Source organism: Leishmania panamensis (genome assembly GCF_000755165.1).
Source record: "Leishmania panamensis strain MHOM/PA/94/PSC-1 chromosome 33 sequence".
NCBI lineage: Eukaryota > Euglenozoa > Kinetoplastea > Trypanosomatida > Trypanosomatidae > Leishmania > Leishmania panamensis.
In genome coordinates, this window is record NC_025880.1 from 797,742 (window position 1) to 821,980 (window position 24,239).

A 24,239-nucleotide genomic window follows, 5' to 3' on the forward strand; every position below is an offset into this window, starting at 1 on the left:
GCAAGAGCCACGCCGGGGCCGGGTGAGGGCCGCTGGAAAGCAGCTGAGAGGGAGGGAGGCGTCGACCGCCTGTACGCATCTGACGCTGGACCAAGGCAGAGGACTACTGTGCACAGCTGCCCTCCCCGCGCGCACCTTTCAGGAGCTTTGCAGGAAGTGTTTCATTGCTTTCTCCCACAGTTCCGTTCCTGCCGCCGATGCGCACATCCTGTGCACCGCTCGCCGTGTCCTTCGTTTTTACTGATGCCGTACTACACTTCATTGCGGTGCGAAGCGCTGTTTGGTGTGCTTGGGTGGTATGCATTCGTTTATTATTGTCTCTTGTTTCTGAGTAGTAAAGTGTCTTGGTGTTGCTCTCATCACGTGCATCCTTGTGGATGTCTTCCAGAGAGAAGAAGTGTTGGTGTGGTCTTGGAAATCTCTGTGGCTGTGGAGACTAATTTTTCCACTGCCTTCTTGCGCAACGTGCCCACATGTTAGCGCAGCTGCTTATGTAGGTGCAGTGATTGTATGCCTTGTCTACGTAGTCTGGCGCTCGCGTGTGTGTGTGGGGGGAGGGGGGTTGCACCTCTTACTGTTTTACTGGTTAGTTTTTTTTTCTATTGATGGATGTCGGTTGCTGAAGGGTGTTTTGTACCGTGTGTGTTCTCTGCCGTTGGCCTCTCTCTCTCTCCTTCCTTGCCGTTGTTGCAGTTCGGCTACGGGCATACACCCCTGCACGATGTTAATGCAAGCGTGTATGCCTGTCTGGTATGGGCGTGCCTAACAAAAGGGGAGGGCGGCGAATCGTGCCTCTCCGCTCCCCTCCTTTTCTCCTCCTCCCGCGCCGCCAGTGAGTGCGATCGGGCTGGCACTCCATTGAAGAAACAAACACAAGAGTAACGTATCAGACGAGCTGCATCTCTCCAACCATCGCCGACTTTGCGCCACATCGTGTGCGCCACATTTGCACTTCTCGCTCGGGCCGGACCGGGTCCCGGTGAAGTTTTAATGCGAAAAATTACTCCCATTCCACCTGGACCTGGACTCGGCATCCTACAAAGAAGAAACGCTTCCACCCCTCCGTTCGCCGAGTTTGATGAGGACTGTGCATCCTTCAACCAGTATAGCATTACAGAAGACTCGAGGGAGGACCCCATGGGAGTCCCCCGCTCGGCGAAGTTGTTGTTCTTCTCTCCAATGCAACCACTACATAACTCTTAGCTGATGCAGGTGTCCTCGACGTGTGCACTGCGCAGCACGAACACGACGAACATACGAAGCACCTGAGCGAAGTGCTTCAACATCTTCTTTCTCTGGCGGAGACCAACAGGCGAGTGACGTGAACCGCCCCTTCTCTTGAGATGAGTAGAAGGCGCTTAGGAAGCTCCAGTCCTACGTCGACTTTCATGAGCCTGAACTCGAGCTGAAACCCACCAAGGGCGACCTGAGAAGGCTCTTCGGCGCCTCCTCGGCAGTTTACAAGAAGTTCCCCAGCAAGGTCGTACCGACTCAGGAATTCCGTTCTGCCTTGTGAGGGGTGTGATTTGAGACTGCCGCAGTGCGCGCACACGACACACACTTTAGCCTTAGCTGGCCATCCCGCCCTAGCAATGTCCACCGCCTTACGGAGCTGCCTCAGCTACCGTTGTCGTGTACGTGACGCAAGGCGCCCGGAAGGGCGCTCGTGTCCGCGAAATTTGGACGAGAGTTAGCAAAAGACTGCCGTACATGGCATGCAGTTTACACAGGGCACGGCGATTGGGCCGCCGTGAGAAGCGGGCCCTTGGTGGCGGCGCGAAGTGAAGAGAACATGTGCTGTTGTGGTTATTGCCAGTGCCGTTGGTCACTCGTACAGCACGACAGAAGACAGTGTAAGCGGAGAGTGTGGAAGAGCTCATGCAAGGGATTTGGAGTACCACCCCGTGGTCGCAGATGCGAAGCCTCTGGATCCGCTTAGTCATCTTCGCGAGTGTGAGCGTTCTTTCGCTGAATGGGCACACAGCAGTACTGTTCCTTCATGCGATGGAGGTGTCGGTGAAAACAAAGCACATGTACACTTCCTGCATCGTTAACACCTTCACGAAGCGTGCCGAGCACCATCACCCACTAACGCTACTAGACGCAACAGTCAGAAGGAGCATCGTACTGCTTCCCTTCCCAGAAGCGAGGCCTCTGAGCGGAGCCAACCTGCCATTCGGGTGTGCCGCTGCACAGCTCCCCCCTTGGTGCGTCGTGTATCGCTGTTGCTCATGTGGAAGAAGGTGAGTCAATGGGACAAGGTTTAGCGCCAAGAGCCACGGCGCACCCTCCGCCTGCCCAGCGGTGAGGTCGCCCTGTGCTGTGGCGCCGCGACCAAAAGCAGCAGAGCCTGGGCATTCCTCGCCGATGCGCTCTGCGTGATGCGCGCGGGCGCTGGCGCAGTTCCTGATGGCAGCAAGAGGAGGGAGGCGAGTGGGGGGCGTGGGGGCGCTTATGCTTCCCGCTCCTCGGGTGCGCGGCTCGCGGCCTGGGGTGGGGAGGGGCGGACCTACACGTCTCACACACCCTACCTGAGGCAAGCCTGCTGCTGCCGGTAATTCCCCGCTTGGCAAAGCATACACCGAACTACCCGATATTAGGGGGCCTCACAGTACGCTACAGCGCCGAACAAGTCCACGCCGCACGCCACTCGGGGACGGAGTTGCTGCCCTCTCTACTGTTGTGGCGGTGGAATGGGTGCCGGCGCTTGTCGAGCCACCCTTGCCGGCGCCGCTGCATCCCATCCTGCCGAGGGGAAGCCGAGCACACCTATCAGCTGCCGAAGCGGAGCCCTCCCTCCCCCTTGCGGGTGGTGCGGATGAAGGTGATGCCCTTTTCCCCGAGTTGCGTGGCAGGATGAGAGACGAGAGGCAGCGGCGGACGTGCGGCCCGGTTGGGTGTCTCCCCGGCCAGCACCCCCGCGCGCTCCACCGGACACGCCACTGCGCCCCGCCAGCGACAGACACGGATGGCCAGGGCCCACTGGCAGCCAGCATGACTGGAGGCGAGCGCGGCACCGAGCCCTCTCCTCGGATCGGCTTTCACCATAGTGAAAGAGAGGAAGAAACGTCTCAGACGGCGGCTCCCCCTCTGGCCGCGACAAGCCAGCCGCTGGTTGGAAAAGAGCATCGTTACGCAGCCGCGGGAGCTCGTGCTCGACGAATGTGGAGGGGTGACGGAGCTGACAGCGTCCTTGTTGCAGGTGCTTCTTCCCCTGCACCTGCGGGCGCTCTTTAGCATGCGAACCAGAGGCGGCTCCGTGCATCAGCGACGAACGCGCACCCAACGGACTTGGCCGCTAGGCCAGCGGTGGTGCAGATGGTGGCAGGCAGCATTGGTCTGCCATCCTCTGTGTGTGTGTGTGTGTGAAGCGACTCGCCTCTAGCGATCACGTGAGCGTGTGGATCGACAGCACCCAACTGACGGGTTGTCGACACAGGCGGTGGGGACAACCCTGCAGGCGACTCGACGCGCCGCGGAAAAGGCTGACATCACCTGGAGCAGCAATGGGGCCGGCGTCTCCCATAGGCACGGGCTTGCTGGCGTGGTGTTGGACGGCAACTTTGAAACGGACTGCGTTGGAGAACAGACGTGCACCAAACTAAGAGCTGACCCGAACCCAGCAAGTGCCACGAGAGGAGCTGGAACGGCTCATGGGACGTCTTTGGCCAGCTTCGTGAGCCCTATGCCTGTCTTTACTTACGTAGTGGTCGTTTTTGTTTGTTTGTACGATGGCGCGCCACGTAATTTATGAAATGCTCACGAGGTGTCCGCCCTGCCTCCTTTCTGAGAGGATGTGTCTCAGGGCGCGCAAAGCAGACTACGCGCATGGAATCAACAGGCAGCATCACGCAGACCATGCCGCGTCGCGCGTCTTCCGGTGTCCGCCACAGGGTACGACCTTCATGCATGTGCAACACCGCATGGATGGAATGCGGGTACCCATTCATCGACGTACGAAACAGACAGTCCTCGCCGGCTGCTGTTGGTAGCGGCTGGGGAGCGTCAGACGCAAGTAGCATCAACGCAGCCGAACTTTACGTGATTCGCTGTTCTCTTTCACCCTTCATGGCATTGACGAGGAGCAGTGGTAAAGCGTGTACATGAACAGTGCGTCAGCCCCCTCTGCCTTCCGCAAAGGCTGCGCAAGCCGTCATGCGGTTAATGCTGAAATTCATGCATCCAGGGCCGACCTCCCCGAATGCAGTCAAGCCTCAATACATCAAAATACGTTCCCAATCCTGCAGACGACCCGAGCCGCGACCTCGCATACCACACGAAGTGGGGTCTGTGAAGCGGCATAGAGGGGGGGAGCGAGGCGTGGACAAGGAAGCGGGTGGGCCCTGCACCTTCGCAGAAGTCATAGAAAGGATGAACGGCAATTCTGTGCGAGGGGAATACAGAAGTGCAGTTTCCCTCCTACCTGGCGACGTTCAAAACCTTTTATGACACTGCCCCATTACAGGTTAGAAAGTGGGGATGGCGCCTCCTCAGCTCAAGAGGTACCTTCTTCGCCGCACTCTCCCTCCTTCGTCCTTCTCCCAGATGTGACACTGGTGAAGGCCGTAAGTATGCGTGTGTGGCATATCTGTGCCGCTAGGCGTGTGCTCGGTTGCTTGAGCGAGTGTGGGCCTGTGGATACTCTGCAGCGCCAGTGGCAGCGGAGCACCTCAGCTACTGATTACTTGTAGGCGAGAGCTGCACCTCGTACTGCGACTCTACCCCTGAGCATAATGGATGAACACATCTACCTAAGAGGAAGGGGGTGGGGCAGGTCAATTGAGGCGTTTTTTTTTTTGGATGCAGGGCAGCTGAGGGGAGTTCTGGGGGCTGGCGGCACTCGCGACAATGCTCTGCGCTTGCACCTTTTCGATCTGAGTCACCAAGAGAGAGAACACTCAAAGGAGCCTGTTCTGGGCTTGCTCCTCGGTGGCGGTGACGGTGCGGCTCAATCGCAGCCTCGAAACGAGACCAACGCACATTCTCCATGCCACGCACAGGGGGTAGCAAATGTGCCTTCCCTCACAGGAGTGCAGTGCTTCTCTGTGTCATTGACGTGTCCTTTATTCATTCATTCGCCGTGTATGTGTCTCTCTCTCTCTCTGAGGGATACGGCAGTAGACCTGCGAAGAACAAAAAGAAATCAACTCGTTTGTGCAGGAAAACGCTGCTCCTTCACGGCGCGGTTGTCTTCCCTCCCTCCTCGCCCTTCCGCCTTCTGCGCTGGTTGGTCTCAAAAAGGGCGCCTGACTCACTCGCTCTCCATCTGACTGGGACTCCTCACTGGTCACACCTGGACGCCGGTCAGCCACTACGAGGTAGCATTTCTGGATTTTATATGAGCTCGTGTATCTTCTTCCTTCCTTGTACTCGTTTGTGCCATGAGGCTCCACTTGCACTGGAGAAGTGACTATAGCGAGACGACAGACGCTCACACTTGTCCCACTCACGGCACTACAGCGTCACTGCAGCCACCCTGAGCAGTGCCAAGTCGAGTCGACCGAGTTTCCCCTGATTATCATATTGGAGGGCAGTGGGGTGAAGCGGACAACATGCCCGACAAGCTGACCGCTCGCCAGTACATCCAGGTGCGATGCCTGCTCATTTCTTCACATGCTATTACCTTCGCTTTCTCCTTTAGCATGCTCGTCGTCACCTTGATGCAGCGCCACCTCTACCTGAAGAGTGCTCGTATCGAGGCCAACGCGGACAAGGACGTGCTCACGACCAACTGGTTTATGGTTACCAGCGGCGCCGTCGGACTCGTGCAGCCATCGCTTTTTTTCTGCATTCATGTTGCTTACCCCCTTGTCCGTCAGCGGCAGTGGGCTGTGCAGGAGGATCGCCTGCAACGCAGCGCGGAGATGGAGCAACAACAACAACAACAGCCGCCGCCGCACGCTTGCGCCTCACACGCGGAATCTCGTGGGGACCAGAGAGCTCTGGTTGATTTCGTGCGCACCTCCGCTCTAACCGCCCACGATTCGCACATGCATCCCCCGCTAAGCAGGATACATATCGAAGCAGAGGGAACGCCACTGGGCAAAGCAGGTGCTACCACAGAGGCTGCTACTGCTGCTGCGGCCGTCACGCCTGCGTCCGACTCCTCCCTCCCTGTGCTAGGGCTAGAGCTCCCACAGGTGGGTTTGCGCCTGTCACTAAAGGCGTCGTTGTCCTCGCCGCCCTTGGCACCGCTACTGCCGCCGCCGCCGCAAGGTGCCCACTCAGGCTCTCCACCACCGCAAAAGTTGCCGATGACGCTGAGGGGAAATGGTGTGACGGCGACCTACAGCGCCACAGCCCAGCATTGCTCGCTTCAGTCCACTATGGAGGCCGAGGCGGATTTGAGCAAAACAGCGCTGCCACTCTCTCTCTCGCCAAGTGTCAATACACAGGCGCCGGTGGAGGCAGTCATGGAGCCCATGGCCATCGTGGTGCCGCCCGTGCGTCACCTCCCAGGCAACTGCCCGCTCTTCTGCGATTGTAGCGCTCCTTCTCGCGCTGAGACTGACGGGGTTGTCTTACCTCGTGACAGGCGCGATGGCGCGACGGCCGCAGGCTGTGCTGGCGGCGGTAAACGCATCCGTGTTGTGTCTGACCCGGCCCCCCCGCTCTTCTCGGACGTGACCCGCGCGATCGTGAAGGCGCCGGGTGACGTTACCACATCTGAACTCGGCGGCGAAGCAATAAGGCGTTCGAGTCGACGGTTGCCAAACGCGGTAACACACGGCGCGTTGGCCATGCCGGGTGACGTTGATGGTAGCACCCCTGCTGCTGCCATGGCAGCCCCACAAAGTGGTACAGCATGCCAGCTCAATGTCTCTCTGGCCAAGGGAGCAACCAGCCCACTGACTGCGCGTGCTAGGTTCTCTGTAAGGGCGCTGACGCCGCCGCTTAGCTCGGTAGGTCCCAGTGACACTGGTGACCCCACCAGTATCCAGCAGGCCTGCCCAGACATTTTCTCCGCCACACCGTCAACGCGCTCAGCGGTGCAGGCTCCTACTGTGGGTCCCACGGCGGCGGTGCCGCGTGCTGCTTTGGTGCGAGACCGATACATTGCGGTGCTATCGAGTGAGGAGGTGCAGCCGCCAAAGGGGCCTACCGAGGAAGCATCGCAGCACGGTAAGTGTCACCCCGGCTTCTCAGGCGACAATCCACAGCGCAGCTTCGCATCGGTATTTCTGCGCACGCTGCCATGGTTTATTCCCACCCCCGTCGCGGCGAAGGTGCCGTCGCCGCAAAGCCATCCAGCGAGGCGGACAGCCGCCTCACAGCTGAGCACTTCCGTGCGGCCCTTGCCGCCCGCACTGCTTCACATGTACTTCAAGTACGACACAACATTCCACTTGCTGCTTGCTGCCTACTACATATTCGCAGCTGTCGGGATTCTTCTCATGTATTTCTTTGGCATGCTATGTGTGGTTCGTAGAGGCTTGCATGGGTTGACCAGTGTCTTGCTAATGGTGGGCGTGCAGGGCAACGTCCTCATGAATCAAAACATGAAGCTTTCTGTCAAAGCTGCCTTCTCCAAGACGGCGATGTATACCAACACCGAGGCAGTGCACAAGGTGAGCCACTCTCTTAGCACAGCATCGCAGTACGAGCGGCTCAAGAGGTTCAATACGCTGCAGCCGACAATATACAGTCCTGACGTACGGTACACGAGGATCTTCCTCATACTTCTGGCCCTGTCTGTTGTTGCCGGCCTGGTATCGCTCTGCGTTGTGGTCTTCAACTGCGGAACAGGTGTACTGGTGAGCGTTGGCTACGCGTCTCTTTCGCAACGGGAGCAGGCAGCACGGGAAGCACAGGCGATGCTGGAGGCCAGCGTTTTTTGCTCATACCCTGAGAGCGCACCAGAGTTGCACTCGTTGCACCCACCGGTGAGGGCTTCGTCCCCGCTATTTCCTTCGACTGACACTGAAGCCCCGTTACCAGCAGCGCCGATGGCCGTGGCACCGTCTCGCGAACGGCTGATGCACACGTTCGAGGGCCTGCACGCGCCGTCAGCTGCACTATTGCCACCTTTGTGGGTTGTCATGGCGGAGATGTCCAGCAGTGGCGGTGGTTTGGTGGCGCCGCCGGTGAGCATGACGAGGTGAGTGTGTGCGCCTCGCACGAATGAGGCACGCATAGTAGAACCGGACTCCGCGTTGGACGGCACAGATGATACAAGCAGCTGGATGCGCACCCTCAACGACAAGGCAGCAGCATTCATGAATTAGGAGACGGAGAGAATGGGAGAAAGGCAGTATGGGTGTGCCTATGTGTGCTCCTATACCCCCGCTCTGCAGCCGTCTCCCCTTTCAAGATCAATGCGCTCTGTGCCGGGGTCATTGTCTCTCTCTCTCTCTAGCCGCTCCCCTCCGGCCTTTTGTGTCTCTCCCTCTCTTCACTTCCCTGACCACCACCACCACCACCATCACCATAGCTCGCTGCACCGCTTCGCACGTGTGCTTGGCGCGCACCTCCTCACTTGTTCCCTGCTGATCTCTTCGACGTTGCATCTCCCAGCGATGATGTGCGTCTCTTTCGCTCGCCAGCGTATTGATTGTGGCCGCCCCTCCACCTCTCCTTTTTTTAATTTTTGTCTCTCCGCACAGGCCTTTCCACTCCCCCTTGTGTGTTTGCTGATGCTGCGCTTCATCTGAATGTCTCGCTCTTTTCCCACTGGAACGTTCAGTTTATGTTTCTCGCTAACATGGAACATCCCTCCTCCCACCTTTCACTCGCTCGCTCGTTTTGATCGTATCTTCTCTCTTCTTTTCACGTGGCAGCACACATGGCCATTTAACGTGCTTTGTTTTCTATGCCTGTTTGACGTTGTGCTTTTCGCTTTATTGTTGACGTTCCTCTTCTCATTTCCTCCTTTTAACTCAGGCATTGGAGCTTTGCGTGGGTGTGTCTCATGTGTTTCTGTGCGCGCTGGGGCGCGTTTATTTGCGTATCGAGCAACTTTAGAGAGCAAAGTTCGTATGACCATCGCCCTTCTGCTGCACTCATCCCCTCTCCCTCCGTCCCCAACGCCATGCAAAGCGAAGAGCCAGCAACGTGAGCTGGTGTTCTCCATAACGATTTCATTTCTTTGTGATTTTCATTTTCCCGCCCGCTATGTGGTACACAGACAGATGCGCGCACGTAACCGATGTAAATGAGTAGCGAGCATGTGTGTGCCAGTGTGCATGAGAGTTTCCGCGCACCTGAATTCACACTGGGTGAGTGGATAGGACGTGGGAGGGGGGTGGTAGTGGAGAGATACGGCTTCTCGTTTTTTCACCCACTTGCTCGCACTTGACTCTCTCGCTGCTCTATCACTTCCACCTAGTTTCGCCTCTGCGCCTTGCCGAGCAAAAGCAAACCCGATTCAGTCCTTCCTTTCTTGTTTATCATTGCTCCCTCGAGCTGGGACAAGGGAATCAAGTCTCCCCCCGCCTCTCTTTCACTTGTAGTAGTCGTCGGAGTACTGCCAACGCGTTTCTTTGCCTTCTTCTGTTTCTCTCCTTACATCTGTTCGCTCGTTTTCTTCTCGCTTTGTTCGCTCTGCGCTTCGGCCGTTGTCGACCTCATGCGTGCCCTTGTATCGACCCCCTCCCTTCTCAACGGATGCTGCCCAGTGTCGAACGCAAAGCCCGGAAGAAAAATAACACCGTGCCGACTCCGGAGGAGGAGGAGGACGAGGGGCACTTCGTGTGGCTCTTCCGCTTCTTCTTCTTTTCCCCTTTCTTGTGCTTTGTTTTGCCACTTCCACATTTTGTCTCTCCTTATAGAGCGTTTGCCACCGGACCAAATCGCGTTGTCTTCTGCCTTTATTTTCGTGTGTGCTCTTCGCCCCCCTCCCTTACTGCCTAAGATGGAAGATTTTGGCAGGAAGGAGGAGGAGACGAGGCGTGTGTGGGACGTGCAGGTGATCTACATCCCATACCCCACTTTGGCCACGCGCCACGTGCACAGGGGAGGAGCGCAAGGACTTGAGCCGACTGCACGCGCACACACAAAAAGAAAAGCACAAGCAAACACACAACCACACCCCCCAACCCACGGTGCAGCCCACTGTTATCTTGTGCCATTCCTTTTATCCTTTCAGGTGTCTCTCTCTTGGTGCCTTGTTCTTGTATCGGTGCCAGCGTCACTTTATTCTTTTTCCCTTTCTGTGTCTGACTTGACCTCTAACCAGGAGTGATCGCGATGTTTAATGCTAATGCTGTAGTCATAGATGCAGCGCCATCAGGCTGCGGCCGCCCCCCCTTGTTTGCAGTTATCGCGCTGAGTGTGACGCAATAGAACTGCGCCTTAATCTGCTGCGAAGAGAGCTCGATTAACGAAAGACGCAAAAAATGAAGTTTGACTACTGCCACAGACTCGCTTCCCCTTCTCATGGCGCTCAGCACGGACCCTATGATGGTGGAAAATGGTATTCTGCAGCAGTGAGCCCGCTTGCGCCACCCATATGCTGGGCGACGTGCCAGCGTGGCTCGAGCGCATCGCCCCCGACCCCTCGCTGCCCACTGGTGTGAGGAGCCTGCGCCGCCCCGCGAGATGCGCCAGGCGGCGGCCGGCATATGGGAGCGGCGGTGGTGCGACCAGCGGGGCGGTGTGGGAGGAGTTTGGGGCTGTAGCGGCGCGGTGCTGCAATGCGTGTCTAGGGCTGCTGCGCACCGCGCGATGGGCCCGTGGCAGGCCGGGGGCAGAGTGAGGAATTGAGCTGACGTGTTGTATGGCAGGGAATCGAGACGTTGAAACCTGCCAGAGGTGTGTCTCACCCCTTCGCCCTCGACTTCCCCTCGCTTAGTGTGGCTTTTTTTTTTGTGTGTGTTTGCTGCGTTTTTTTGCACTTCGGCATGGGTGCACGTGTGCGCGTTCATCCATCATAGGCAGTTTACCCCCGACCTGTCCTGGCTTTTCTTCAGGCTGATGACTTGTGAGTTTTCTTTTTACCCCATTGTCATCCACGGGTAAACGCGCGTGCGTTATATATGGACCTTTTGCTGTGGGTGTGGTGCCGGCAGTGGCGCTTATGACTGTGAAGTGATAGAACAAGGGGGGTGGTGGTGATGTGAGTGTTTGAATGCGAGCGGGGACAACATGAATCGGAGGCGAAAAGAATCAAATGGAGGGCGCGCATCTCCATTTCAATGTTTACTAGATCTCTTGCTCTAATACACTTTAGCTCGTGTCGGGGTGTGATGGTCTCGCTTGCCGTTTTTCTCTCCCGCCGTTTTGCTAGATCTGAAGTCTCCCTCCCCCACCCCCAATGTCCTTTTTGGTTTGCTTTTAAATGCGCGCATAGGTGCTGACTGTTATGGGTAGTGACCTGCTAGTGCCTGGTGTCACTGATTTAGAAGGTGCACCTTTCGCTACTGCTGCTGCTGCTGCTGCTGCAGGCCGGCTGCTCAACTCAATGACGTGGCAAACAACGTTACTGGCTCGCTCTCCCTCGTGGCGAATTGCTCCCTCACTCTGTGGCTCTCCTCTCTCCTCTTTCTTTTTTTTCTTTCTGATTATCATGTGGGTATCACTCGGACCAAATACCGATCACCGCCCCACGCTTAGCGGCACATGCGTGTACCGTTGACTGTTTTCACTCTCTTCTGCAAGCAACACCGGTGTTTGTGAGCACTGTCGACGACGACGACAACGACGACGTGAGAGAGAGAGAGAGGGAGACAAGGGCGGGCCCATCAGTAAAGAGGGGTGTGGGTGGAGACGTTTACTCTCGAGGCTCTTTGGCCTCCCGTTGTACAATTTCGCTTCGATCTCTTTGTTGGATGTTGGAAGGGGGCACTGTTGCCAACGCAGCGCATGACTGGACGAGCAGGCACGCACATCCACCAAAAGGAGTCCTTCAGACGCACGAAGGCGCGTCGACGCTTTCTGGTTCGCTCTTGCTGCCACGCGACCACACACGCACCTACCGGGCGATGCCTTCCAAGCGGTCTTCTGGTCGTCCACTGGGGCCGCCGTCGGTGACGCCATCTTCCCGTACGCCCCTTCATACACAGGAGCTGATGTTGTTCAGCAGCCCCATCTCTGCCTCGCCGGCAAGACGATCCAAGCCCACGAGCAAGCGGTCAGGGTCCTCTCACGCTGCTGGAGCCAACCAAGCTGGGCATTCCCGGGGCTTCGCGCAGCACCGTCAGGTGCCATTCCCCATAGCCGCCCGCGGATCGACGGATCGCACGCCAGTGGAGTACGAGCCTCTCCCTGAGCACTACCACGCGGCCCCCTCTTCCTCCTCCACAACATTCTCTTCTTCCATCCCTGCTGTGGCACGTGGCAGCGGCAGCGGCAGCGGCATTCCATTACCACCGTCCCTGAGACAGACCCCGCCAGCGAACGGTGCCCGTCTTGCTGCCACGGCAACATCTTCTGCGGCTCCCGTCGGGGCCTCTGGCGCCGGAAGTCGTGTGATCCGTCTTCTGCGCGACGCACGCGCCGCGGTGCGTGACCCGATCCGACCCGAGACACCGTTAGAGGCTTTTGCTGCTCCACCTTCTCTTTCGACAGGTGCGTCCGCGAATGTGCTCGGTCGGGATTCCACATCCGCCTCTTTTTTCGCTCGCTGCCGTGGTGGACTGGAGAGCCGCTCGAAGCGCCGGCTGCCTGCAGGATGGCGTCTGACTCCCATGATACCACCGTCCTCAGTGTCGGAGTCGTCTTCGAGTGCGGCTCTCAAGATGGCCGAGGGAAGCACGGTTGCATCTTCAGCTATTTCCGTCGTCAGGGACGCCATGTCTAGCAGCACCGACTTCTTCTCGTCTCTGCCTTCTCCACCTCCGCTGCCTCCTACTGGGACGCTCGAGCTTCCTGGTCACATCAGCGCTGCGAAAGATGCAAATAACATGCACGTGAGACAGTCGTCTGTGGTAGCTCGAAATCACGGCATCGATGTCCAGGAGTTCGGGCAGCTCTACCTTGTGGTGCAGCAAGCAGGCAATTCAAGTGTTGCACAGTCATTTGATCTTCTTCAGTTGAAGCAGCGCCTGGTGACATCACTACACTCAACGGGAAAGCCGCCCACGCTTGACAGGGTAACCGTAGAGTGGCTGCAGTCGACACTGCGGGACTTCTGCAGGTATTGGTCCACTGGCGCTACGCTGCGACAGGCCGTGGACCACTACTATTTCGAGAACTCTAACACAGCAGAGTTCGACAGTGCGGAGGGCTCTCGTGCATCAGCCTCGGCGAACACCACCTTTGCGCCACTATTGTACACGCAAAGGGCCTTCCTTGCCGCCTCCATCACGCTGCAGAGCTTCCCGGTCGCAGCACTCGTGGCAGAGCTCATTTCGTTTGAGGCAACGGTACACACGCTGCACGTCATTGCGGAAGCGGGTCTCGCCGAGTGGGTGGCACGAGAGACTACTGTTCTAGCGGTACTTGTCGAAATTCTCCGGCTGCTGGCGGGGGCTGAATTCTGTTCTCAGCTGCAGGCGCTGCAGTGGATCAAGTGGATCTTGAGCACACTTTCCCTTTGCTGCAAAGACGCCGTCGACGCCGCCACCATCGCGCCTCATGTTACTCCTCTGGGAGCTGACAATCCGGGCGTGTCTCGTCGCCCGCAGCGGCTGCAGAGCAGTGGGTCATCATCATACAGGAGTCTTCCTCTTTCCGACTACTGGGAGACAGACGTGATTCGCGGCAGCGGGCTTGTAGATGACGAAGCTGAGAACCAGCTGCGTAACATGCAGAATCTGCAGCAGGCATCCTGTGTGAAGTCCGCTTCTCTTCGGCCCAAGTTTTCCTCCTCTCACCCCTCTCCGCATCTTGTCAACAGCGTGCCCTTTGCTGACGCCATGCCCGCAGGCTCACCGCTGAGCTTTGCTCAAAGTGAGGCCGGCGGGGCTGCTGCCTCAGCGCTGGCACCCATCCTGCCCTGCAGTGCACCAGAGGAGCATGAGAGCCTTCGTGCCCGTCTTGTGTCTCTTGGGTTTCTCCCTACTCTACAGGAGATCAGCAAGAATGCGTTGGCGCACTGTGCATCTTTGAGCGACTGTCAGGCAGGTTCTCCGGCAGCGGACACCCTTGCATCTCTGCTCCCTATCATTGGGACCTTTTATCGATGCTTTGCTGAGCGCTATCCGGAGGAGCTGCAGGGACTCGACGTTTTAGGGACTCTTACGAGCATGCTAAACACCTGTGCGGCAGACGCGGCAACAGTCGAGGCGGCCTCTCGCGCTTTAGTGAAGCTCACCTATGTCGATGAGTACTTAGCAGAGATGCAGGCAGGCACTGCCGTGATTACAGCTGCTGCGCACGCGCTGAGGTCACAGTTGTCCCGTTCGCAAGCAGACACCTCGCAAGAGTCGTCGATAGAGCTGCTCGTCTCCCGCCTGTGTGGTGTGATTGCCCGTGTTGCAGAGAACAACCCAGAGCAGCAGGAGTACCTGGTGTCTGCTCCCATGGTCGACCTCTTGGAGACACTGTCGATTCGTTATGTCACCGTCTCCGACTCTGCAGGTGTCGAGCTAGACCAGTTCGCTGCGTCGTTGCCGTTGCCGCCAATACCAGTGCTGCAGGCTGTAGTCTGGGTGCTCGGAATTGCATCCATGTCACCTCGGTGCCCCTTGCAGCTCGTGCGGTCTGTGACGCAGCCACTGGTGCACCTCTTGGAGATACTGAGGAGAAAACCGAACATGCAGCTGACAGCTGTGTATGTGCTCATGTGCCTCAGCAATCTGTCCTACTTTTTCGGGGCCTTTGAGTATGCAGAACGGGCCCGCAGTGAGGATGAACGTGGGGTTGCGTCCGACTGGCTCTCCTCCCTCTACAGCTCTCTCGGGTTACAGCTGGCGCACTACCTGTTTGAGGACAATGTCGAGGCCACTGTGGAGGCCACTCGCATCCTTGGTAACATTAGCTACACCAACGCCGGACGCGACTGGATGGAGGCGAACCACTGCGACGAGGTGATTGTGCTCTTCCTTGGGCATGAGGATCTGCGTGTCGTGTACAACTGCTACGGCGTGCTGCTGAACTTGACGGCAGCATCGCCGTGCCGCATTGTGCAAGAGCCGGAACTGCTGCACATGATGCTCTCCTACACGTCGCGGTACACAGATCAAGACAGAGTCGAGGCGGTGACCACTCTTGAGGAGGTACGGCTGCGTCAGCAGCTACAGCAAAGGCAATGCGATGGGGATGTGCAGGAACTCATGTCGGAGGCGAGAAGCCACGCCACACAGATCGCCGATGTTGTGGAGAAGCTTCTCCTCAACGTAAACGGTGTGCTTACCGCGTCGACCATATAGAAAGCCTCGGCAGGGAAGACAGAGGCGGGCAGCCGTCTATCGCACTGTGCCGCCTCCTGGCAACTGCTGTGCTGCACGGCGATACGTGCTTGTGGGTGCATACAAGGCTTCTGCGCAGTGGTGGTGGTGGTGGGGGTGGGGGTGATGCCTCATCATGTGTAAACGTGTGTTCCATTCCATACGTGCTGTGATGACGCTTTCAACTGTCCCTCCTCCCTTTTTTTATCTCTTTCTTTCTCAGGGGGTCATTTTGCTCCATCATGTACATAGCCGACGCCACTGTCGTCCTGCCTGTACGTGTGTGTATGGGCACTTGTGTGGATGTGTGTGTGTGTGTGTGTGTGCCAAGTTAGCGTTTTGTGTTGTTCCATTCAAGACTTCCGAGGATTTGGGGGAGAGGCGAGGAGGGCTCTTGCCGTGGTAGCGCGTGAGGACAGAAGTGCGAGCATGCACATGCGTGTGTGTGTGTGTACCTATAAGGCGACGCGAGTTTCATTTGATCAGCGGAAAACCATCAACAATCCCACGAGCTCCCTCCTTCTCTCCACCACTCCGGGAAACGACTAGGCCGACGCATGGAGCCCCAACAGTCAGACGCGCACAGGACCCGAGATACTCAAGCTGTGACGCACTGATCCAAGACAAACTTCCCCCGCGTGTGTAACTATGACATTCTCAGTGCGTCCAAGTGAGGAGTCGCTCTGCGCATCTAGGATGTCTTGGGTCCAAGGAGATAGCAGAGAGAGAGAGAGCGAGACAAGGCATGGTCCCACATGTGTTCAGGCCAAAGTGTGGTGCGCAGCACACTTCGCCTTCGCCCCCTTTTCTTTCCTGCCCCCTTTCCCATTCCTCTCTCTGCCTTACCCCTTTCCTCTTTGTGAAGGGTGGGGCCGTGTTGTCGTCGCGCCTTTGCGTGTTGCTTTCCTTCTCTACCCCCCCCTCCCCCCCCCCCACACACACTCCATCTGCTCTTCACAACTCCTCTCTCGTGTGTTATTCACACCGATACCGTGACGCCAAACAAAGCCTGTTCGGTGCAGCCGTGACTTCTGAGTGGAGTAGGGACGACTGAAGGACACCCCTTTTATACAGGCAGAACGCCAAACAGAGAGTGGGGAGACGGATTTGAAGTGAAGATGCACAGCACACCAGAAGCCGCCGCCGCAGCATCGGCCCCAATCTCGTCTTCATCGTCGTCTCCTTCGTCATCTTTCTCACCTTCTGCACCGAGTTCTCTAGGAACGCTCCCGGCCTGCTGCACGGAGGCCTTCAAGGAGCACTACAGAAGAGGCGAGGTGCCGCAGTTTGGCTGCTACGATCCAGTGTATCTCCGCCAGGCGTTTGATACATCACCAACGCTCGACTCCACTACGCGAAACCCAACGCACGCAAGCTTTTTCCCGTCCTTCTCATCTCTCGTTCGTGCTTACGCTGATCATGGTGCCACATCGCTTTCCTTGCCTCCCACCAGCCGCACGATGAATGCACCAGCGGCGGACGAGGATACGGATCAGGGCGCCACGACAATGACAGCGGATCATGCGCGATCACGGCGGAGCTGGGAGTGCATCACAAGCGCAGAGGACATGTGGAACGGGCCGCCGCTGACCATGAAGATCCCTCCTGCCTCTGATTATGAACGCATCTTGCTGGATCGTGCCCTGTAAACTCTCTGAAGGGCAGCAGTCCCATTCTAGTTGCTGAGCAGGCAGCGGGTGCTCACGCGAGGGTCAGCTGTTTCCTTTCTTGTTTATACCTTGTCCGTGGCGTCTTGTTGTCGTCATAGCGTTGCTTTCATAAAGTGTGGTGGGTGTGCGCGGCGCGCTAGGTTGTTGTGATGGGGCGCCTGCGGTGATGCACACACGCGTGGCCTACCCTCAAACGCTTCCGTACTCTTTTTTCCTTTTAATTAAAGGAATGCTGACCATTGGCTTATCGCTGTGGTTCCGTTTGAGCATTTCACTCGAGTGCAGCCGCGGAGGTAACTGGAGCGGTTGCACCTTTAAGAGTTCGCTCTTCGGTGGCCGGAGTGCGTCTCTCGTGGGCATAACAGACTAACACGTAGTTGTGTCTTATGTCTGTGTGCGCGTCCGCTTTGCACTTTACTGGTTTCACAATTACTTCTCACGCCGCTGTGTCTCTCTCACAGTCTCTCTTCTTCCCCGTTTGGTGCCTCACTACCTCGGCTCTACGTCTCTCTCTTTTTTTTTGCTTTGGGAGGGGGGGGAGTTCTTTTCGCTGATCGCCTTGCTGGCGTCCTGCACTGAAGGCTGCACACACACACACAGGCACACACAGGCACGTACCTCCACAGTTACGTCAATAGGGAAACCGCTAATTTTCCTACACCTCCCTGCGTGCTCCCCCCTTTCTCCTTTTTCAGGCCGCCCGCAGGAGGCATTTCCTCCTTCCCTCACCCCTACTTTCGCTTTGGCTTAAGAGCTTCTCGTACGCTTGCAATGACGGAATACGAGCGACAGTACGGCAAGGTAGACATCGTGCTCCCCCGGTCAGGTGCCTATGTCCGTGATGTGCACGGTCGCCCTGTGCCCGCCGATACAACAGCGGCTAACACGGTCGTGGTTGCGGCTCCATCTGCGGCCTCTGGTCGTCGATGTGGTACTGTCACCGCGGCGTCCAGCACGTCTGCCTTGCGCACCTTCGCGGAGTGGTACCTTCCATCTTCGAGTGCCTCGATCGCGCTCCCCTCTCCTGGATGTCTGTCAAACACTGTCACCGCTGCAGTTCGAGCAGTGCCAACTGTGGAGTACTTCAAGCAAGCGAGCCGCGCGACTGGACGCAAGGAGGAGGAGTACCTCTGGGCTCTCATGCAGGAGGTCTACGCGGATGCCGAGCAGTCAGATCAGTACCACCCGGACGCCATTGGCATCGAGTCGGTGCAGCCGCATCGTCGCTGGTTCGTCTCGCACTACGCTCATTTACAAGCCTTCCTGCAGCGCCAGCCGGTTCTACGCCGGGCGAATATCATCTGCCGCTGGCTGGAGAGTACGTACCGTGACAACTCGCGGCACGAACCGCGACTGCATGGAGAGGAAGAGGTGGTGCTCCGCCAGCTCATCTTGACGTACCTGCGCGGTGGCGAGCTGCATCGCGCCATTAGCGCCGCCGTCACGTACGAGAGCTGCGTACACAGCTGTATCCTCAGCGCAGCCCAGCTGCAGACGGTGCAGGAGCCGTGGTTCAGCCAAACCGCTTTGGTGCCTCTATTTGGCGAGTACGCACATGGTGAATTGGATCAGGCGTGGTGCGGCAACGAGTACCGCCTTGACAACCTCTCGCAGCTGTACGAAGAGTCCCTTAAGTACCGCAGCGCCGCCGCCGCTGTTGGCGTACAGGGAAGCGCGGCGACGCCGACGCCGAACGCTGTAAGCGACTTCGATGCCGTGATTGGAGCGGCGCTGTGCGGAAACCTTACCGTGTTGGAGAACGCCTTCAAGATGAACGGAAATTGGAAGGACATAGTGTGGTGCTACCTGCGGTGTGCGCTGGTGATCGCCTTCACAAAGCAGGTGATGGTTGCCACCGGCGCCAGTGGCGAGGAGTCTGGGCGACCGGCAGCTGGCGCTGTCGACCGCAGCTACGCAGCTTTTATCGAGGAAATGACGGGTAGTGGTGATAACTGGGCGGCGAGCTTCTCGCAGAAGCTGGTGCAGGGCCTCGCTGCCCGCTTGCAGTCCGGCTTTCTGACGCGCGCGCCGCTGGAAGAGCAGCTACAGATGCGCTTCATCTTGCAAACGCTGACGTGCATGGATGGAAAGGGTTCTCTGCTGTCTACAGTACCCTCCGCGGTGCCTGCGTCGGAGGCTTTGGTGGGTGCGACCGAGTGGTTTGACATCGTCCCTGAAGAAGGAAAAAGTGAAGCTGCGCGGCTGATCACACACGTAGTGCTCGTGCAGGACGTTGCCTACGGGGAAACGCTGAGCCCGCACGCTGTTCAGGTGCGCGCCGGCGCATCCTTGGCGACGTCGCTAGCACGATACGCGGTTTTCTTGGCGCTGCTGCCGCGCTACCCATTCGACGAGGGGCTGCGCGCCGTCACCGCCATGACGCTGCGGCTACGCGACCCGCGGCACCGCGCCAGCGTCTACGCTGCCTTCATCAAGGCTGCACGCGAGTACGAGCTGCAGCGACAGAACCTCTCTCGTAGTGAACTCGAGGAGCAGGAAGCCCGCCTGGTGCGTCAGTTTGTGACCGCCGACAGCGACGCAAGTGTGCATGCTGAGGTACAGCAGCTCCTCTCTCAGCAGATCGCAGTGACAGAGCTGCTTACACACAACAAACTTGCTGAGAAGCTCATGTGGGAGGCCATGCACGCGGACTCTTTGTCCGACTACCTCACAGTTCTCCGTCGCGGTCTGTCGGCGTGCTGCAGCTTCTGGCTCACGGAGCCAGAGCCTGAGGTGGAGGCGATCGCGGATGTGAGCAGTATCCTGACGCGCCGCGTCTTGGTGGAGATACAGAGGCGGTCTGGGCTGCAGGAGGCCGACTATGCCGGCGAACTCACAGCGAGAGCGGCATTTTCATCAGCTCCGTCACCGTCCGCGAGCCCTGTGACGGAGCTCGAGCGCAGCGAAGCGACCTTCTGGTATGTGCTAAGCGAGGCCCGCGGTATTGCGACGGAGCACGCGACAATCACTGCACAGCTAAACGCCGCCAAGCACACAGCCGCCTTTGCTGGGGCTGCAGCGCTGTCGAACCGCACACTCATCTACCAGCTCACGCAGGATGAGGCAGTGTTGCTATGCAAGCTGTTGGAGCACACCCAGCGTGCTGTTCGGCACGGTGGTGCCGTCGTATACCGCGACCGACAGTGCCTGACCGCCATCGTAACTTTGGTCCGGCAGTTGACGGAGGCGGTGACGTTGTCGATGCTGTCTGGCGTGGTTGAGGGCGATGTCGAGGAGGAGAGCCCCGACCCACGCGACGAACTCACACGCATGCAGCAGGTGTATGGGCTGATGGAGGAGCTTCACATCGCCGGCTACCTGGACCCGGTACTGCTTCCTCAGCAAAGCGCCAGCGCACTTTACGCTCAGATACGTGCCATGCGTGTGTCTTATGGGCAGCGCGTGCACAAGAGGCAGGTGGTGGCAGCACTGCGCCAGCGGACTCACGGGACTGCAGCAGAGGCTAACCGTGTTGGCGCCGTCGTGCCTGTCGGCGGTGAATGACTCCTGTAGAGAAAGGCTCGAGCACCTATCGGATAGGACGGTGTGTGCGTGTGTGGGTAAGTAAACGCTTCCTCTCAACTGCCACGTACGCCTTCGCAGCCGCTGCTTTGTCTCCACTTTAGCTTCGGAGGTGAAGTGAGGAGGAGAAGGGGGGTGGGAAGGCAGCCACAGCAAGCAGAGCCAGAGAGGTGAGAAAGTTAGTATTGAGGGGATGGAGAGAACGAGAATGAGCGCAGTGAGTGACAGCATGTCAGGCCTTGGCCGACGTACCTTTCTCTTCCTTCCTGGTATTCTCTCTATCTCTTCTACGTCACGACGTGCCTGTCCCTGTTCTCCTTCCCTCGTTCCTGTAGTCCGCCTTGCAGGCGACGCTTGGCGCATCTCTTTTTCTTCTGGTGTGGTGGTGGGTTAAAAAGGCACACGGTGCTACAGAGCTAAACAACAAACTCCGGAATGGTGCGAGATGGCGTAATGAAAGGTCCCTCAACAGGTGCAACGTAATGATAGTCACGAGCAGCAACAACGAAAGTTGAACGAATCTCTTCACCCCCTCCCCCCTCCCTCTCAACGACGAACTCATGTACGTGCGTGCCACGCAATCAAGGAGGATAAAGTTGGACGGATTATTTTTGGATTCTCTAGGCGAACGACCTCCGCGAGTACGTTGAAGTGTGTGTGGGCTCTTTCTGTTTGCGCTGGAATCGGTATCCTGCGCAAGCGCGGAATCTCTCCTCTCGTGCGCTCGGTCTCCTCCTCTACCTTATTCTTTGCTATCGCTGCTCTTTTTCTTGGCGATGACGCTTCTTACCACTCCATCACCATTTCTGCACCTTTGCAGATTGCGCTGGCTGCCCATATAGCGCACTCTTGTGTTCTCCTCCTACCCGCTTCGCTTCCTGTTGACGTCCACCCTGAAGAGAGGAAAACGAGACAAACCAAGCGCACCATCTACTCCACGCACCGACGCACTTCATTGTCTGGAGCGCTCTTCTCACACCAACCTCTTTGTTCTTCTTTATTGAGCGCCACTCCTCTCCCCCCTTTCCGGCGCCCATCATGGCCTCTGTCTCGTTATCTGTCTCCCCCGTGACAGGGGAGCAGACTATGCCCTCTGCCGACACCATCCAGCAGTTTCAGGAGACCTTCTCCTTTGTGCGTCACGAACGAGAAGATGTTCGCAAGATGGCAATTCATGGCATCGCCGAGCACAGCAAGGAGAACCGCGATCTCTATCTCTTTTTAGCCTCCGCGCAGTACGGCCCCAGCTGCACCGACGCCCTCCTCCAATGTCTGCACCCGGGCGGCAAACTCGTGCTAGGCGACATTCTGACAATCCTTATCAACTGCTCGGCTGACGGCAGCTGCGCCGAGATGCTGGTGCAGCGCAAGGTGGTGCGCAAGGCAATGCGGCTGCTGGATGGGATGGCGCGGAGTGATCAGCCAGAGTCGTACGTGCGCAGCATTCAGGAGCTGACGCTGATGTTGCTGAACAACCTCACAGCCAGCCACGTGACTGCCATTGACGACCTTTTGCAAAAAAATGACGAGGACATGCGCGGCTTCTACCTCGGAAAGCTGCAGGTGTACTACGAGCGCTTCGTGTCCGCCATGGAGGCGGCAAGAAGTGTGGTGAATGGGGAGGCAGCCGAAGTCGGAGAGGATGCAGCGAAGAAGATCGATCATGCAGTGAGCGATGACGGTGGGGACTTGGCGAACCCGAAGCACACCTCGTTGCCCGCTACGTCACACCGAGACTTGAGTCGGTGGATCCTTCACATTCTGCTCAATGTCACCCGCACCCTCGACGGTCAGGAGCTGTTGCTGGAAGACAGCGAGTGGCGCGGGACCTTGAGCAGCTCGCTCTCGTCACCGAACCCACGTCATCGCTATCTTGCCGCCCAGTGCTATTGCAACTGCAGTTGCTCACCAAAGCCACTCTACAGCCTAATCCTGAAGAGCGACGCGCTTGTGACAGCAGTGGAACGGCTGAACTGCAAGGAGCCAATTGAGGATATTCAGAAGAGCCTGGCAGAGTTCATCGCCAGCATGCTCGAGTCAGAGGATGGCATGGCAAGACTGGAGAGTGTGAACGCGAAGAAAGTGCTCGCGGGGGCACTCGATGTCTCGAAGGCCGCACACGCGACGAAGGTGGCTGCTTCAGCTAGCTGCGTGGAGGTGGTCGAGGAGGATGGCTCATCTGTCGCAGCGACGCCAGCGGTCACGCTAGCACCCAGCGTGAGCGAGTTCCTCGAGCGGAGTGTGCTGCCCTATCTGGACGACATCATGGACGCCTACATTGCACCTGGTAGCGACGAGCTTGATTGAGCCCACGGCCGTGTGCTAGCCCATATCCTCGTTCACTGAAAGAGGCAGGTGGAGAACGGTGTGCTTGTGGGGTGATAGGGTGGCTACTCGACTCGAGTAAGTTTGAATAAGGTGCTCACTTAACACTACGGATAACTCTAGAAAAGATACTGTCACCTATCTGCAGCAGCAGCAGCAGCGCGGTGGTAGCCTACCTACTCAAGCAAGTAACGCACTGCTTGACTGAGCTACGTTTGCTTCTCGAGGGGAAGTCGGTGTGCATGGCGCTGCTGTGACCCGAGTCACCTCATCAGCTCCACGCTAAGTTTTCGCATCAGGCGGCAGAAAACGCGCACCAATGCAATCGGAGGAGACATTGTCGCGCGCTTCGAAAATGAAGAACGGTTGAAGATTTTTTCCTTTTCTCATCACCTCCTTCCCCTTACTTACATTCCCCCTTCTCTTTTCCCGTTGCTCCTCCCATCTCTCATGACTTACCGCGACGCTGCTCCCGACATGTGTCCCCCACTTAGCCTTCAGCACCATCTACGCTCCACTCCACGTGTCTCAAGCACCCTACAGCCTTTTCGAACCCCAGTGACGTTGGTTTTCTAGCTGTGTGCTGCTTCTCTTATCATCTCCGATCTGTCTTTTCTCGCCCACCGGCCATCTGAGCAGATCTTCACTTTTGCTCTCGTTCTTGTGTCAGCCATGTTCCGGCGCCTGGGTCTGCAGGGCTTCACCAGCAGCCGTGCTGTGTGCTCAGGCGCTCGTACGTACTTCTACGCGAACTGCGGTGAGACTGGCATCAGCGGCGCGACGATGCAGGTGATGCTCAAGGTGACTTTGGCGTGCTGCGTAGTGCAGGTCTTTGCTATTCGCCACTTCGTGTTCAACCGCCTGGGGACCAAGAAACAGTTCATCGAGGACTCCACAGATCTGTGGACGAACGATGGGACTGAAATGGAGGGTGAGGAGGCTGTGGCCAACCTCCGCATCCAGCACGAGCGCATCATGCCGTTCATGAATGACATCAAAGACAAGCTGGACGCGCAGGCTAAAGAATACAAGACCGTTACTTTCTGTGAGCAAGGGGTCGATGAGTGAGACGGCGCCAGAATGCGTTTGCCGGTTGCAACTGTGCACAGCTCTCCCCGCACGCACTTCCCTCTTTTCCAACTTAGGCTGTTTCTTTCCCCAGACCCCAGTGCCTGCGTGCGTTGTGGCGTTTTTTTGGGCTATAGAGACGGGGTAGTATGATGGGGCAAATGCGGATTGTTCATGCTCATGTGTTGCTCTTCTCCTTCCGGTTGGCCGTCGGCGAACGTCGCACCGCGACACTCTCCTCAAAGAGCCTCTCCAAAAAAAAAAAAAGAGACGACGGCGCCGACAAAACGCAAAAAAAAAAAACAAGATGGTGTCCAGGTTAGCGTGGTACGTTGTTTGAAATTGTGCAGGTGTGTGTGTGTGTGTGTGTGTGTGTGTGTGTGTGTGT

General features: G+C 57.6%; 5 protein-coding genes across 5 annotated transcripts, besides 2 other annotated features; all 5 read left to right on the top strand.

Annotated features, from left to right (window-relative positions):
• Window positions 1-5,552: 5,552 nt before the first annotated feature.
• Window positions 5,553-8,102, top strand: LPMP_332130 (hypothetical protein; the record flags this gene model as incomplete). Its single annotated transcript, XM_010704002.1, has 1 exon — window positions 5,553-8,102. One exon carries the CDS (start codon window positions 5,553-5,555, stop codon window positions 8,100-8,102), a length of 2,550 nt encoding a protein of 849 aa, XP_010702304.1.
• A 2,100-nt stretch (window positions 8,103-10,202) lies between these two features.
• Window positions 10,203-10,422: a repeat region.
• Window positions 10,423-10,739: a repeat region.
• A 2,100-nt stretch (window positions 10,740-12,839) lies between these two features.
• Window positions 12,840-15,248, top strand: LPMP_332140 (hypothetical protein; the record flags this gene model as incomplete). The annotated part of the gene is made up of 1 exon (XM_010704003.1): window positions 12,840-15,248. One exon carries the CDS (start codon window positions 12,840-12,842, stop codon window positions 15,246-15,248), a length of 2,409 nt encoding a protein of 802 aa, XP_010702305.1.
• Window positions 15,249-18,076: 2,828 nt separating this feature from the next.
• Window positions 18,077-20,440, top strand: LPMP_332150 (hypothetical protein; the record flags this gene model as incomplete). The annotated part of the gene is made up of 1 exon (XM_010704004.1): window positions 18,077-20,440. The coding sequence occupies one exon, from the start codon at window positions 18,077-18,079 to the stop codon at window positions 20,438-20,440; it is 2,364 nt and encodes a 787-aa protein (XP_010702306.1).
• A 1,056-nt stretch (window positions 20,441-21,496) lies between these two features.
• Window positions 21,497-22,765, top strand: LPMP_332160 (hypothetical protein; the record flags this gene model as incomplete). The annotated part of the gene is made up of 1 exon (XM_010704005.1): window positions 21,497-22,765. One exon carries the CDS (start codon window positions 21,497-21,499, stop codon window positions 22,763-22,765), a length of 1,269 nt encoding a protein of 422 aa, XP_010702307.1.
• Window positions 22,766-23,455: 690 nt separating this feature from the next.
• On the top strand, window positions 23,456-23,851 carry LPMP_332170 (hypothetical protein; the record flags this gene model as incomplete). The annotated part of the gene is made up of 1 exon (XM_010704006.1): window positions 23,456-23,851. The coding sequence occupies one exon, from the start codon at window positions 23,456-23,458 to the stop codon at window positions 23,849-23,851; it is 396 nt and encodes a 131-aa protein (XP_010702308.1).
• Between the last annotated feature and the right edge of the window lie 388 nt (window positions 23,852-24,239).